A 16994-nucleotide genomic window follows, 5' to 3' on the forward strand; every position below is an offset into this window, starting at 1 on the left:
GCTGGCACCCCTGGTCTCCAGGCACTGCAGATTTATTGTAGACACCAAGTTAACCTGGCAAAATTCACTGGAAGCGAAAGGCTGTGGAGTTCTGTAAGACTAAAACCGACTCCAAAGATTATTTAAGACCAATGGAGGCTGGCACTCATTCAGATTCACAGGGCGGAAGCCACTGACAGGTTGTTGTTGTTTAGTTGTTTACTCGTGTCCGATTCTTCATGACCCCATGGACCAGAGCATGCCAGGCACTCCTGTCTTCCACTGCCTCCCGCAGTTTGGTCAAACTCATGTTGGTAGCTTTGAGAACACTGTCCAACATCTCGTCCTCTGTTGTCCCCTTCTCCTTGTGCCCTCCATCTTTCCCAACATCAGGGTCTTTTCCAGGGAGTCTTCTCTTCTCATGAGGTGGCCAAAGTATTGGAGCCTCAGCTTCACGATCTGTCCTTCCAGTGAGCACTCAGGGCTGATTTCCTTCAGAATGGATCGGTTTGATCTTGCAGTCCATGGGACTCTCAAGAGTCTCCTCCAGCACCATAATTCAAAACCACTGACAGGTAGAGGAAAGCTATTCTGCTTTTGCCTCTGTCCTTCTCCCAAATCTATAAAGGCTACACTAAGGAGGAGATCCTATGACAAGATGTGTCAGGATGAGCAGTTTAGGATTCATTGCATCTTTGGCTCAATCAGCCAATCCCTGGCTCAGCTCAGCTCAGCCAGAGAGTTAAGCCAGTTGCTGCAAAGGACAGGAGAGAAAAGCGCCCTTGGGGTCAAATCCTGCTTGTGGGTTTCTGGTTGGCCACTGTGGAAACAGGATGCTGGACTAGGTGGGCCATTGACCTGACCCAGCAGGGGTGTTCTTACATTCTTAAGAATGTAACTAACCCCAGCTCAGCATAATATACTCATTGCGGCTTAGATGGGTCTCAGCCAGCTGAGCTGAAACCAGTGAGGTTCCCCCAAAAGGGGTGTTCTGAAGGCATTGCATGGCAGGACCAAAGACAGGGAGACATAGCTTGGATCCTAACCATGTCCAGTTGGGTCATGCAACTTGGAAACCCTGAATTCCATACCTGAATATGCAGGCAGGCAGGAAGTCAACCAGCAGAATATATACAAGCAGAGCCCAAGCATGACATTCTAAGAGTGAGTGTCAGGCTTCAGGGAATCTGACCCCCCCCCCCCCCTCACGGCAGGCTGCCAGTAATAGATAAACAAGAAGCTCTTACCAAAGTCTTTATTCAGTATTCGCCTCTTGGGGAAATCGCATTGCTCCGGGTAATCTCCTTCCCCCTTCCCTTCTCAGTCGTCAACAGCGCCACCCATTTTACGGTGTCTGCTTAAGGCCAATTGCCTCTTAGCCCTTTGTTCTCCTGTTTTCACTGCTCGCTGTGTTCTGGTAGAAGGCGGGTCTGGAATGCTCTCTAGTGATAATGTAGGTACCGGTGTTAGTCTGACGCAGTTGAAATATATATATATATATAAAAATTGTCCAGTAGCACCTTAGAGACCAACTAAGTTTGTTCTTGGTATAAGCTTTCGTGTGCATGTACACTTCTTCAGATACATGTGGATGTATATATACAGTGGATGCTCAGGTTGTGAATGTGATCCGTGCAGGAGGCACATTCGCAACCTGCAGTGTTCGCAACCCACAGCACCGCATCTGTGCACATGTTGGTCATGATTCGGCACTTCTGTGCATGCGCAAAGTGTGATTTAGTGCTTCTGCGCATGCATGAGCACCAAAACCCGGAAGTAACCTGTTCCGGTACTTCCGGGCTTGGCGTGGTGCCATTATTTCCCAGCTTTGCCCTGCTTCTATCTCTGAGCTTTGACCCTCCTCAAGCCACTGTTTTAAATCTATACTGTCCTCCTCTTCTTGGGAAGGTTCAGGAAAAGGGGGAGGCAGCCTCCAACTTTCCTCCTCTGATGTCTGGTCCCTGACAGTGAGGCAAGGCTGAGCTGACCCATATCCCCTGGATGCTGAGCTGATCTCACAGCCAGTGCTGGCCAGCATGGGGCTTGATCTATCTCCCACCACAGCACCTCCTGATCCTGCCATGAGTGAGCAGGCAGCTGATGTGGCAGTGGCTGCCAAGAGTTTGCAAAGTTTGGGTGGCTACACATTTCACCGAACCCAACTCATAGGGCAGGCTTCCTCAACCTCGGCCCTCCAGATGTTTTTGACCTACAACTCCCATGATCCCTAGCTAGCAGGACCAGTGGTCAGGGATGATGGGAATTGTAGTCTCAAAACATCTGGAGGGCAGAGGTCGAGGAAGCCTGTTGTAAGGTTTTTTTGGCTGTGCATAAAAACCAATGAGATGTGAAAATGCACTCTGAATGTGCCCACTTCTTACTTTTCAGAGGGTGGACAAATACAGTAGCTACCCTGTTTATCACAGCGTCTACGAGACCTACGAGATCGTGGAGCAATTTTATGACCCCACTTTTAAGAAGCACCTTGCTGTGGCTCAGGTGCGAGGAGGGATGGTGTTTGAACTGGCCGATTCTGTCGTCCTTCCTTTCGACTGCCGGGATTACGCCAAGGCACTCAGCAGTTACGCGAACATCATTCACAACATGACCCTGAAACACCAGGAAGCCTTGGTGACATACAACGTGTCGTTAGGTATGTGCTACCAGGCATAAGACAGGAATCAGAGAACAGCAGGGTTGGAAACAATCTTGGAGGTCATTTGTTCCAGGGATAGCTAACAACTAGATGTTGGGGACTACATATCCCATCAGTTCCGGCCAGCATGGACCAATGGATGGTCAGGGATGATGGAAGGTGGAGCCCAACAAAACCTGTAGCAAACCACATTATTCATCATGTTGGCTATCTGTGTTTTCCTCCTACCAGAACCCCAAGAGGCTAAAGACATTCCGTTAGAATTTTATTTTATTTTCTCATTTAACAACATTTGTATACTAACTTGATTGTAATAAGACCTCTAAGAGTGGCTGGGGAAACCCAGCCAGATGGGCAGGGTATAAATAATATATTATTATTATTATCATTATCATTATCATTATCATTATCATTATCATTATCATCATCATTATCATCATCATCATCATCATCATCATCATCATCATAGCAGATTGGGGGGGGGCACAAACAATTAAAATGATAAATAAAAGACATTTTAAAAAAGGCTGTTGAAAACATACAAAAATAATTAAAATCAACACTGAGCAAAAAGGTTAAAACACCTGCCAGTAGTCTGCATGACTGGATAGGCTTGCCTAAATAAAACGTTTTTAAACAGGCACCCAAAAGTGTACAAGAAAACCCCCCTCAGATATCAATAGGCAGGGAGTTCCAAAGTGTTGTCGCAGAGGGATTTCTTCCAAGTGCAGAACAGTGTATGGGGTGCATCTGTAACTGTGCCAGTTCCACAGATCAAAGGGGTTCAGAGAACATGGATGGGGTAAGGACATCCTGCCATCCAAATGGTCCCAAGCTGTTATGGTCCTTACATGCTAATAGTAACATTTTGTACTTGTCCCAGAAACAAATCAGCACCCAGTGCAGATCTCTGAGCAGAATTAATGAACCGGGTGGCACTGAGCACACTCTGAGCCTAGGGATTTGTTTTCATTACCCTAACTGAACTGAACTTGCAGTCCTTTCACACGCCCTGGTTACTTTACTTTATTTCAGCAGCCTGATTTAGATGGGGAAAGTAATTTTGTTTATTGCCGTGGTCAAAGTCCATTGCTGACCACTGCAAAATCACCCAAGGATCTACCAGGTAAACCTTCTGCCCACCTTTGCCTTGCTGCAATGCAGGGATCTTGCAGCAAAGACTCATAGAGGGACCTTGGAAAGTCTCCAGAGGAAGGTTGCAAAGTGGGACTCCTAAAAAGACAAGATTCGCAAAATCCAATGATGAGCTTTTCCCCCTCTTTGCTGTCCCAGGTTCTCTCCTTGATGCAGTGAGGAAGTTTTCAGAATCTGCCAGTGACTTTCACAAGAGATCTCAACTACTGGACATCAATAAGTAAGTCGCCTAGAATTATTAGACACCTGGCCTGTTCTGTCCAGGGGCAGAATTCTTCAGGCTGAGGTCTGCTGATAAATGCATGCTAAAGACAGACGTCCCCTCAGTGGACTGGGAGAGTCTAGCTAGGAAAGTCCAGGGCTCAACTTCCAAGAAGCTGTTGAATAGACCTGTGTGCATTTGAGAATATCGGCTTTTGTGTTGGCTCCCAAAGGGCAGCGCCGAATGACTCTGTTGGAGCAGCTTTGATGTTTTGTTTTGTTTTTTTTGTCCCTGTGGTCTGATTTGCAGCCCTATCACAGTGAGATCTTGGAACGATCAGCTGATGTTTCTGGAAAGAGCATTTATCGATCCCCTTGGATTACCTGGCAGGCCGCTCTATAGGTAAGAAAACATATGCTCTTTATAGCTCATGAGATTCTTAATCTCCGGGTTCTGGGATCAACTTTCAGCAAAAGATTCCTGCCTTGCACAATGTTGGACTAGATGACCCTTGGGATCCTTTCCAAGTCTACAATTCTATGATTTATCACCCCTACATTCCCTTCCCTTCCTTAAAAGTCTTTAGATTCTCCACCCCTTTCATTACAAAAAAAGAACAAAAAAGTACCTCTGAGTTGGATGCAGTTTGTCTCACATACAGAGACATTTATCTCGTGGTTTTAAAGTGTTTAACAAGTGATGGGGAGCCTCAAACACCAGCCTATGTTACAATGCCATGTAAATAACCCAAATGCCAAAAACAAATCATAATTGGGAAACGGCTCATTTGATTTCCAAGCATTTCCAAATGTGACCTGAGCTTCTTCCCCCAAACCCCTCAACTCCCTTCCTCCTACCTATTCTCATCCATCCCCTTTTCCCTTCGAACCTCACTTACTGGGGCCAGCAATGGTGACAGAAGTGATGGTTCTCCAACCGCCTTGAGAAGGAAAAACAAGTGGTCTTTCCACCTTTCCTTCTTCGGCTGACGTTGGAGTCAGACCTGGTATAAATCACCTTTCCTGTCTTCCTAAGTGTGAGGTGCACCTATCAGAGACAAGAAAAACACTTTTGCCTCTGGTCCATGGCAGAAAGAAATTCCCCACTCCTAACAAAGAGGAACAATGGGATGGATATTGAAAGATAGGACTTGAGTCCCTGAAAAATTTCAGTAGGGTGGGTTAAGGTTCCTCACCAGGCAGAACCTCCCCAGATGTTACCATGAGCTCTGCTTTTTAAATATGGTTGCTTGTGTTTCCAGACACATCATCTTTGCTCCGAACAGCCACAACAAGTATGCTGGAGTGTCCTTTCCTGGTATCTACGATGCCCTGTTTGACATTGCCCACGCAGAGGACCAGCACAAGGCCTGGGAGGAAGTCAAGAGACAGATCTCCATTGCAGCCTTCACAGTCACCGCCGCAGCTGGGACTCTGAAAGAAACAGTGTGAATTCCTAGAGGGTCCAAGGAACTGGCTCTACTTGCCAAAGTCCTGCTGAGTTTGGAACTTGGTGGCCGTAGAGACTTTCCTTGGGGAGGTTTGTTCACATGTTGCACTGAACACAGCTACAAGCTGCCTTTACCCATGTACAAGTGATTGTGTGAAAAAGTGCGCCCTTGTTGATTTGTTCAGCTCAACCATTGTGCACACAGACAACACAGGCATTGAACATTACTGTGCACATAGGTACACAGGTTGTACACTCATAAATCCCAGGGATTTCAGTGGGCACTTAATCATGGATAACCATATAGGTTTTCAGCTCAGAGGACTTAACACCGAAAGAGAAATCCAAGCTATTCACACCCTCACAACCCAATCTTGACAGGCATGTCTTTCATTGCCTTCCCTGCATTGAGGTTTTGAGGGCCATCAAAGCCAATTTCTTGATGGAAAAACAAACAAGTAGTTCAATTGGTGCGGACCTTGATGCAGAAGAACGCCCACCTTCCAGATCCCCAAGGATGTGATCTGATGGCACACCAATGTGTTGATGGATCTCAGTTCCCTTGAAGGCATGAGGGGTGTTCACACATTACATTCAATATGAGTCACTTTGCAAAGGATTTAAATTTGGGCTTTATTTTAAAACTTACTTTTAAATTCCATGGCTTTATTATCTAATTGCACCCCAAAGTTTTGGGTGCATCTTTAAAAACTTGTACGCAACCAAAACCAACATCGAACAAAAGTTCTATGGAAAGGAGGGTGAATGAGCTACAGAACTTTTGGATATCTATGTTTAGAACTTAGAAGCTGAAAAGTTCCATCATGGTTGGTATTCTCACTGGTGGTGAGCACATATTAGATGCCATTTTAAATTTCCCACAATGCCACAGAACAAGTCTACATTGGCTATTCTGGGGCACTGTGTGAAACTTAAATGCTGGAAATTTAAATAAAATTAAGTTATGGTGCTACCTGGAGTGCTGTCACCATGGAGGTCCATGTGGGGAGGGGAGCACTGGGCATAGGAGTGGCCCCACAGACAGATGTGGCCCTGGGGGCCCCTATTGGCTTTGAAAAGCAAATGATCTGAAGCTCAATACCTTCTGGAACATACACTGAAAAAACACAGATGCAGTTGCTGTACTCAGTTTCCCCATCAACAGAGCCTCCCTTTAGAAATTGGTTTTTTTGCTTTTGTGCCTTTACAAATCAAAATAAAGTTCCCTCTAAAAGGATTGCTGAGTGTGGCATATTGTTCTCCCAGGATGTTGGTTTACAGAGGAAATGCTTTAAACTTAAACCTGACCTGTTACAGGATGAGAAGGTTGCTGATCCATTGATGAGAAAATAATTGCTATTATTAATATGAAATACACCTTACCACCTTTGGGAAGAGCAACCAGGTGACCTCTGCTAGCTGCTGATGGGCAACTGCAAGACCCTGGAGCTCTCCTCTGTAGTCCTGTATCTTTAAATTGGACTTCAACCATACAGGACTTCAGATAGAGGCAGGTCAAGCTGTGACGTACTCAAGGTCAGCCAGTAAGAGTAGTGGATTTTTGAACCCAGGTCTCTCAAGTCCTGTTCTGATACTCTAACCACTACACCACACCAGCTGCAGAAACGGTCAAAGGGATGAACAAGGACAGACTTTCCGCTATCATATCAACTTCTCATCCCTCACCCTTGAAGTATGGATCCTGAGCCCCAACTCTGATACAACATTTATGGCTACGCATCTTCTGCTTTTCGTGGAGTGAAGCTTTCCTAACATCACCACCTAAAGGCTTACATAACACTGCTAATAATACATGTTGCTTTCACAGCTATGGTTTGTGGAGGTGGCATCCCATCTGGTTAGACGTATCTTTGGCGAGATTTGTTGAAGCAGGGGCACCTCAGATTTGTCCGTGTTTTGACGAGGGCATCACAAGATGCCCTCAAAGGGCATAATGACAAACCTCGAGGACAGCTAGGTTTTGAGAAATCAGTAGGATAGCTGAAAGCAACTGATACAGCTCGTATTTTGAAGGAAACAAGAACTGCGGCAGAATCACATCCAAGGAGCATCAAGCAAAGTCTCAGCTGCCTTATGTTGAGTCGGGCCATTAGCTGACTGGCAGTGGCTCTGTAGCAGGATTGAAAGCAAGCTTGGACATAGCCACCCCTATTCAATGGGGATGCTTAATGGAAAGGACATGTGGAGAAGTCCATGTGCAGCATCTGCAACATGACTTAAAGCTGCAACTGGGCATCCAAAATACCTGATTCAGCTAGTACAAAAAGTAACTAAAGGAAGCAGCAGAAGATATTTATTTGCTGTGGCTACAAAGAGGACAGCTTTTAAAACAAGAGCAGCAAATGGGACACCTACGCAATTTGCCCCTGGGGGTGGGAGGAACATATGTTTTAGACATTTTGGAAGAGTATTCTTCATATTTTCTTTATAGTATTTTCTTGGCATATGGGTGTTAGGAGAGAAATAAACGCCACTTCATCAGGCTTTTTCTTTCTGTTCTTTCTTGCACATATTAATCTCTTTCTTGCACATATTAATCTTTGTCTCCAGGCAAACTACATATGGCACAGGAAATCCGATTGGCTCACCCAATCTCTCTTTTTAACTCTTATCTGCAGTCATGGTGTTGGGAGGGGAAGGGTTTAATGTTTCTCCCCATGTACTCCCTGCTGCAAAGCTCCTAGAGGAGGGGGAATGTTATGTACTGAGTTGAATAGGATCCAAAATGCAGCAGTCTGATTGGTCCTAGAACAATAGGGTCCAGAATGCAGCAGTCTGATTGGTCCACAGGAGCCACCCAATCCAGCTCCAGGTGGAAGTGAATCTGCAACCTGATTGGCTTACAGGAGAATCCCGGAATTAGCCAATCATGTGGAGCCCATTGTGTAAATAATGTATGTAAAGCAGACATTCTGAGGGAACTTCCATTCCTCCTCACCACTATGAGCTGAATAAAGAGCATGAAATCCACTCTCAACTGTGAATATATGGAGGAGGAGGAGGAGGAGGAGGAGGAGTTTGGATTTGATATCCCGCCTTTCACTCCCCTTCAGAAGTCTCAAAGCGGCTAACATTCTCCTTTCCCTTCCTCCCCCACAACAAACACTCTGTGAGGTGAGTGGGGCTGAGAGACTTCAGAGAAGTGTGACTAGCCCAAGGTCACCCAGCAGCTGCAGGTGGAGGAGCGGAGATGCGAACCCGGTTCCCCAGATTACGTGTCTACCGCTCTTAACCACTACACCACACTGGCTCTCTCAGGGAAACAGGTACAAGTGGGTGTTGCTTCTTGGTCCTGTCACAGCGACTGTTAAAGGCTAATAAAATATCTCAAGAGATTTCATTTTCCACATCAGATGTGACTTGTCCAATGCCTGCCTTTGCCTGCCTCATACCTGATATCGTTTCCAACATCAGGTGTAGGGCGGGTGGACATAGCTTGGATAAAAAGACCTCACGGGTAAAACTGAGAGAAATGGTAGAACACAGAGATCAATGCCCATCTGCACTATACATTTAAAGCGGTATCATCCCACTTTAAACAGCCATGGCTGCCCCCCACCTCAAAGAATCCTGAGAAAGTGTAGCTTGCTAAAGCTGCTGAGAGTAGTTAGGAGATCCCTGCTCCCCTCGCAAAGTTACAATTCTCAGAGTTCCTCAAGAAGAGGACTTGACCGTTAAAGCACTGAACAGAGCCTCCTTCATAAACTAAAATTTGTACATGCTTGGCCTTGACAAGGATAGAACCTGGGACCACGGCTGGTCCAGAACATCTTGGAACCTGAGGCAGAACCTAAGAAGGGAAGAAGGGACAAAGGAAGACCTAGTTCTTGTAACTCAAAGCCACTGGTTCAAGTCCTACGCTCCGGAGCAGGAGAAAACAAGCTTTCTCCATCTTCCACGTGACAGCCCTTAAGACAGGCTTCCTCAAACTTGGCCCTCCAGATGCTTTTGGCCTACAACTCCCATGATCCCTAGCTAGCAGGACCAGTGGTCAAGGATGGTGGGAATTGTAGTCTCAAAACATCTGGAGGGCCAAGTTTGAGGAAGCCTGCTGTGCTGGTCCCATAGGTTACCCAAGAGGCGAGGTCCAAGTCTGGTCCGTGGTCGATGCAATGTGGAGGCAGTCCATAGTAGCTGAAGCTGAGTGCAGGGCAGGGAGGCGGGTGAAGTCAGGAACAGGCATGCAAGCTGGGAGCCAGGGCAAGTCAGGAGCTCTGGCAGAAAAACAGGACAGAGTTCAGGCAGGAACTAGCAACCAACAATGTTGCTCCCACAACTTGGGACTGGGGCAGGCTGGCTTTTATCTGCCCAGAGGCGTAGGGCAGCCCCGATCCTCTGGTGACTCGCCTCTCCTGGCCTGGAGGCGAGCACTCCTCCTGCAGGAACTTAGTTCCCTCTGCCTCTCTGCCCTGAGCCTCTGCAGCTCAGGAGAGGCTGGAGGGTTACCGGACCCAGAGGCAACCTGAGCTTCCTCTGACGGGGCTGAGAGTGGAGCACCTGCAGGCAATGGGTCCTCCATCACCTCAGGAGCCAGAGCAGACTCAGCTGATGCCTGCACCTGAGGGCCCAGCACAGGTGAGGACCCTTCAGGCTCAAGCCCCAGCAGACTCAGCTGGTTCTGGAGGCAGGGAATTCTGTGCAGGCTGGGATCCCTCAGGTTCAGCATCAGAGTCTGAATGCCAGGCCATCACACCTGCCTTAAGATATTTGAAGATGGCCATCATTATCTCCCCTCCAGTCTCCTCTTTTCCAGGCCAAACATACCCAACTCCCTCAACTGTTCCTCATAAGGCTTTGCTTCCAGTTAGTGGTGGTTTGCCCCTTGCAGGGCAGCTGTCCCCCATCTTGTATTTCTGCAGCTGGTTCTTCCTGCTTGAGTGCAGAACCTGACATTTGTCCCTGTTGAAAGTTTCCTTCCAAAGGGAGAGAGAGTTGCAGGAAGCCCCACACTCAAGCAGCACAACGGAAAGGCACTTTGCACATGCTTCAGAGCCCTCTCTCTCTGATTATCCGCCCCAGATGTCCCAGGCCAGCCACTACCAAACAAACTCAAAACTCCCTCAAAACAAGCCTTGCTTTGCAGGTGCCGAGTCTTAGAGTAATCATTAAGGCAAACCACAACCCTCTAATTATTACTTATCTGATTCCTATACTGCCCTTTATCCAAAGATCCCTGGGCAGTGTAATTAAGTACAGAGGGGGGGTGGTGGAAGAGAGAAAAACATCTTGATCTTTCCTTGTTTTCTTTTTTAATGGCAGTTTTGCAAACTTCTGGAGGAGGGAACATTTGCGTCTTGCCGGCAGGAGACGTCCCGTGCCCACACAGGGAGCCCCTCCTGGCCTGGAGCGCCCCTCCAGCAATCTCGGCTCAACTATCCCCTGCCCCTTTTCTCTCGACGTGAGAAAGATTTCATAGTGGGAGGAGGGACGGCTTTGATCCTCTCCCAAGAGGGTTGCGAAAGCCCGTCCCGTCCTGAGCAAGCCTCCTTTCGCTCCGGGACGCGCCATGGCCAGGAGGAAGGTGGCTATTTGCAGCTGGCTGGGCTTCGTGGCTCTCCTGGCGATCTTCCTGCTGGGGCTCTTGGTGGGTGAGTCGAGAGAAGATCCTGGCTTGTGGGCTCCGGGAAAGGGGGCAGCCCCCTACTTGGAACAGGGTGGGCGAGGCGGAAATCAGAGCTGGGCTTCGCGCGCGTCAAAGCAGCCAGACGGGCTTCCCTGAGCGCACGGTTAAGGGAGCTTTTCAGGGGAAGGGCTACGGCTCAGTGGTTAGAGCAAGAAGGTCGAGGGTTCGATCCCCGGCATCTCCAGGGAGGGTCGGGAGAGAAACCTGTCTGAAATCCTGCATTTGCTGCTGCTAATCCAGAGCAGGGCGCAGCGCACAGTGAGAGGAGAGGTGGCGATGGGGTCAGGTAGCAACAACGGAAGGGGGAAATCTCTGCTGTCGGGTGTGGGACAAACAGTTCCGACCTAGTTAAAGGCAGCTTCCTGTGCACCCACGCTGCGTGGGACAAGCGCTTTGCACATTCTCCGAGGCGCTCTTGTTGCTCCCGCTTTGCACATGCTCCATGGCTGAGCGCAGGCATTCCAAACGGACTCTGCCGTTTGCTGGAAGTCCCAGCGAACCCCAATAATAATAATAATAATAATAATAATAATAATAATTTATTATTTATACCCGCCCATCTGGCTGGGTTTCCCCAGCCACTCTGGGCTGCTTCCAACAAACACTAAAATACAATAACCTATTAAACATTAAAATCTTCCCTAAACAGGACTGCCTTCAGATATCATCTAAAAGTTTGGTAGTTATTTTTCTCTTTGACATCTGGTGGGAGGGCGTTCCACAGGGCAGGCGTCACTACCGAGAAGGCCCTCTGCCTGGTTCCCTGTAACCTCACTTTTCGCAATGAGGGAACTGCCAGAAGGCCCTCGGTGCTGGACCTCAGTGTCCGGGCAGAACGATGGGGGTGGAGATGCTCCTTCAGATATACTGGACCGAGATTTTTTGTATCCCTGTTGTGTACTGACATTGTCAGAGGCACCCTTTGGATTCAGAACCTCTCCCCACCAAGGCACAGGGTTTTTGGCAAACCTGCTGGACCCTTCAGTGGGTGATGTTATTGAGAAAGCCCATCCCTTAAACCTTCCATGCCCATCGCATTGCCCATCCAAGCTATGGTGATGCTTGGGTAATCAGATGCCCTTTATTCTTCCAAAGCGACAAAACCAATTACAAAGGAAGGACACCCATTTTATCATCTAAAATGATAGAGTAATCAATATGTTTCTGGCACCACATTCTCAAATTTCCCATTTCTAACGTATTTATAGGGCATCAGAAAACAAACCTCAGATAAAGCCTCATGGCTTTTTTGAAAAAAAAAAAATAATGTTGAAAGGTGATGAGTGTGACCTGCAACAGAGTGTTGCAGAGCATCTTCCCTCTGAAGAGGAGTGCTCCTGTTGAGAGCAGCCATTCATTCCAGGCAGGTTATCCCAATCCTCCCAAATCCTGGTTTTCTACTTGTTTGTTTTCCAACTGATAGTCAATATTCTGTGGATATTGAGCATCCAAAGTAGTCTCCTATTTTGTGTGTGACCCTTGAGGTTTTGTACTTCCACAAGCTTCAGGAGATGCCTTGGATACAGTGGATAACTCCAGTCCTGTCGGCACCTGAGTTCACTGTTAGAAGGACTAATGAGAAAGACCTGAGACCTTGGAGAACTGCTACCAGCCAGAGCAGACTATATTGGCCTAGATGAATTGGCCAAAATGATAAGCCGGGCTCCCTGTGTTCTGTAGCAGTGAGACTGTTTTGGCTCAATGCATATTTATGCTTTTTTAAAACAGTCCTCTTTATGGGGCTTTAAGTGCCCAGCTCTTAAGACAGGCAGGCCTTTTGCTGAGACTGAACACTTACATAACCCTTCCCAGTAAAGGAAGCAAGTCTGTCAAGGCAAGATTGTTGCAATTGTTGTTTTTTCCCCTTCCGTCTGCTCACAAATACACAAAAGGAGTAACTTGGAAAGCTCTGTGTTGTGTTCGATAAGCTGACAGTGGGGGCTTTTATTTCCTTAGCAAAAACGTCATGTTATGCTGGTTCCTCACCCCCCAATCCACCCCATCACCCAAAACTTCTGTTTTTGCTTTAAGCTGCTGAGGGCTTTTCTAAAGGAGGCAGGCCTGTAGCTTTCTAGCAGTGGTGCTCTCGGAACAGAACTTTGTGGCAGATGCTCCAGGCTCCACTCAGCAGAGGGAGCAGCCCCAGCATTGGCTTATCACATTTTGAAACCAGTGCAGTAATGCGCAAGTAATGTATGGGGTGTTAGGGGAGGGGTCGTATTTCTGGTGGGGACACATCATGCTCCTTCTGGGGTAGTTTGTCTACCTTTGGGTCCCATCCTGCCCTCAGCACTCACCTGTGGCTCCTAGAAGCTGTCAGCATGTGACAGTAGTCACAACCTGGGGAACAGCTTCCCCATGCCAGCTAAACCAGGTAAGGGTAGCCGATGGGTTTCAAACTAGTCTACAGCACAGTGGTAAAATGTGCCTTCATTACTCCACCAATCATAATCATCATCATCATCATCATCATCATCATCATCATCATCATCATTATCTTACTCCCCAGCCACTCTGGGCAGCTTCCAACAGAATATTAAAAACACAATAAAACATCAAACACTAAAAACTTCCCTAAACAGGGCTGCCTTCAGATGTCTTCTAAAAGTCAGATAGGTGTTTATTTCCTTGACATCTGATGGGAGGATGTTCCATAAGGCGGGCACCACTACCAAGAAGGCCCTATGCCTGGTTCCCTGTAACCTTACTTCTCGCAGGGAGGGAACTGCCGGGAGGCCCTCGGAGCTGGACCTCAGTGTCTGGACTGAATGATGGGGGTGGAGATGCTCCTTCAGGTATACTGGACCGAGGCTGTTTAGAGATTTAAAGGTCAGCACCAACATTTTGAATTGTTCTCGGAAATGTACTGGGAACCAATGTAGGTCTTTGAGGACCGGTGTTATATGGTCTCGGCAGCCACTCCCAGTCACTGCCCCCGCCCACCCCTGGCATGTGGCCCCCAGAAGGTTGCCCCAAAGAGAATGTGGCCATCAGACTGAAAAATATTTCCCACCCCTCACTCTAGAGTGGATTCATTTTCCTCCTGCAGCTCCTCTTCCTGACAACTCTCCTTTGCAATCCTTGAGCGAGGGAAAGCATCTGAGAAATGCCACCGAACCAGCCGAAGCTCTGCTCATCTCTTTATTAGGCAGCCCAAGGGAGCAGTGACTCAGATAGCTCTTGCTCAGCTCAAGGGCTTTCTAATTTTATTTTTAATAAACAGAACGAAACAGAAATGCGGGCCGCTTACTGGTTTAGCTCCAAACTTGCCTGAGTATATATAAAAGATTCTTCCCTGCGTCTTGGCAACTTGTTTCGTTTAGCCTGGTGTTGCCAACTTTTGAAGTGGCTCCTATAGCTGTCCATTTGCTCGCTAGAGTACATGGGGAGGAGTTAACCCTTCCATTCCCCAGCTGCGAGCCTTCCCCAAAGATGTGCCCTATAGCCGCTGGACTGAATACAGTCTTCCATTGGCTCCAATCGGAGGCCAATTCCAAGCCTGACTGCCACACCAGGGAAATTGTAGAATTGTAGAGTTGGAAGAGAACCCAAGGGCCATCTAGCCAAATGTCCTGCAGTGCAGGAATCGCAACACATGGTTCCCCATCCAGTTTGAAACCATCCCGGACTTTGCAAATGTGCTAGCAGATCTACTTCTGTGCCACTCCTCACAGGGTTATTGTGAGGATGAAATTGAGAGGAGGGTGGGGGGAGATCTATGTTGGCCAGCTTGAGCTCCTTTGAGAAAACACAGGGTGATTTATAATGGAAGCTGTATACTTCATTATGAATCACCGTGTAATAAGACCTAAATATATCTACGCAGTATATACCTGAGGTGTGAGGACACATGGGGGGGGGGAGGGAGAGAGGGAGGCTGCTCTAACCATTACATTACACTGCCTCCCATCAGATGTCAAGGAAATAAGCAGCTATCTTTTTAAAAGACATCTGAAGGCAGCCCTGTTTCGGGGAGTTTTTAATATTTAATGCTGTATTGTTTTTAACATTCGATTGGGAGCTGCCCAGAGTGGCTGGGGAAACTCAGCCAGATGGGCGGGGTATAAATAATAAATTATTATTATTATTATTATTATTATTATTATTATTATTGCATGACCTTGGGCCAGTAACTCCCTCTCAGCCTAGCTGACCTCATGGGGTTGTTTTGAGGGTGAAATCAAGGGGGGAACGACATCTGGGTAAGCCCCCTTGAGCTCCTCGGAAAAAAAAAAGAACACACACACACACACACAAAACTGGGGGATTAGGACACATGGAGAGGGAGGGAGAGAGAGAGAGAGACTGCTCTAACCACTGTGCCCCACTCCCTTGCATGACCTTGGGCCAGTCACGGTCTCTCCCTCTCTCTCAGCCTGAAGCCAGAAGAGGAGGCCATTGCGGTTACATATGGCCCATGGAGCAGAGATTCATCACCCCTCCTTTAACAGATGCAGAACTTGCCAAGGATAGTGTTTTGTTCCACAGTATGAGAAGCCTACTGATTTCTCTGGTCACATCCACATGGCACATTTAAAGCACACGTCTTCCCTGCAAATAATCCCATCGCATTGCATGATGGGCAAGTGAAAGGAACCTTGATAGCTTGGCTGGTGCAATCCCATAATAGTAGCGCTTGGAAGGACAGGGGGGACAGAACTGACGGTTGTCATTGCGACGACATTGCAGGATGGTGCGTGAAATCGGCGAACAAGCCAGCTGGCACAACACACGTCTTTCGAAATGCAAGAAGGCAACTTTTTGCAGAACTGAAGGCGGAAAACATCCGGGAATTTCTGCGGTGAGTTTTGCTGCTTTCTTTGGTGACTAACTGTTTTAAAAGTTGTGAAAATGCAGAGCAAGCTCTAGAAGCTTCTCTCCAGATGATATCAACAGACTGCCAGGTGAAAGGCAGTGGCAGCCAGAACAGGATCAGGCCCCTGCTTCGGTCTGTTCTGGGGAAAAATGGGGTTGGCATATGCAACCCAACTCCCCATCAAGGGACTTTGTGTCCTCTAAATCCATTATCAGTCAGAGAAGAATGGATGGAGGCAAAATCCAGTGAAAGCAAGGCAGATATTTATTTCTCTGTTGCAACAGAGTTCGCTCCCCACCCCACTACCATTGCAAGGAGGTGAGGACCCAGAACAAAGGTGTGCAAGAACTTTTAAAGACTTTAGAAATCGCCCGGCCCCTTAGCCAAAAAAACACCCAAAAAGCATCGCACATAACATCACAGAAAGAGGCAGTCTACAACAGAAATTAGAGTGTGTGGCTGAGGGCCATATTTCCTTCTGGGCAGTCTTCCAAGTATCCACACGTCAGTGGTGGGTGGGGCCCCAAGCAAAAGTGGGTAGAGCAATAAATGTGAATTTTACTTTTGTGCAGGAGGCTAGCTTCTGCACATGCTCACACACCCTTCTCTATGTGGTGGAACGCTCTGTCACAAGAGACTAGGGCCCTGCGGGACTTGACTTTTCCGCAGGGCCTGCAAGACAGAGCTGTTCTGCCTGGCCTTTGGTTTGGACTCAGTCTGACCATTGTGTTTCCCTGCCCTTATGGTCTTGATCTATTGGCTACTTTAAAATGAGGCTGCATTTTAAACTGCATTTTAACCTGCATTTTAATTTGGTCCCCCCCCCTCTCTTTTTCCCCTATTATGTTTTTACTGTGATTTTATTGGTGTTAGCTGCCCTGAGCCTGGCTCTGGCCGGGGAGGGTGGGGTATAAATTATTATTATTATTATTATTATTATTATTATTATTATTAATTATTATTATTATTATTATTATTATTATTATTATTATTATTATTATTAATTATTATTATTATTATTATTATTATTATTATTATTATTATTATTATATTTTGCATTCAGATGAGCAAAAGGTGCTATCAGAGGTCAGGC

General features: G+C 47.2%; 2 protein-coding genes across 4 annotated transcripts in view; both read left to right on the forward strand.

Annotated features, from left to right (window-relative positions):
* LOC307214729 (glutamate carboxypeptidase 2-like) overlaps positions 1-6678 on the forward strand; it is a 52223-nt gene extending 45545 nt beyond the window's left edge. For all 3 annotated transcript variants that reach the window (XM_079973680.1, XM_079973681.1, XM_079973682.1), the window contains exons 16-19: positions 2368-2632; positions 3929-4010; positions 4302-4394; positions 5254-6678. In XM_079973680.1, the coding sequence (XP_079829806.1) occupies positions 2368-2632; positions 3929-4010; positions 4302-4394; positions 5254-5443 (630 nt within the window). In that variant the 3' untranslated portion in view covers positions 5444-6678. The remainder of the gene's footprint in view (positions 1-2367; positions 2633-3928; positions 4011-4301; positions 4395-5253) is intronic.
* A 4199-nt stretch (positions 6679-10877) lies between these two features.
* Positions 10878-16994, forward strand: part of LOC307214732 (N-acetylated-alpha-linked acidic dipeptidase 2-like) — a 44931-nt gene continuing 38814 nt past the window's right edge. Inside the window, exons 1-2 of the mRNA XM_079973684.1 lie at positions 10878-11050; positions 15775-15886. Coding sequence (XP_079829810.1) covers positions 10969-11050; positions 15775-15886 — 194 coding nt within the window. The 5' untranslated portion in view covers positions 10878-10968. The remainder of the gene's footprint in view (positions 11051-15774; positions 15887-16994) is intronic.

The sequence above is a fragment of the Podarcis cretensis genome (assembly GCF_951804945.1).
Source record: "Podarcis cretensis genome assembly, chromosome: 4".
Lineage (NCBI taxonomy): Eukaryota > Metazoa > Chordata > Lepidosauria > Squamata > Lacertidae > Podarcis > Podarcis cretensis.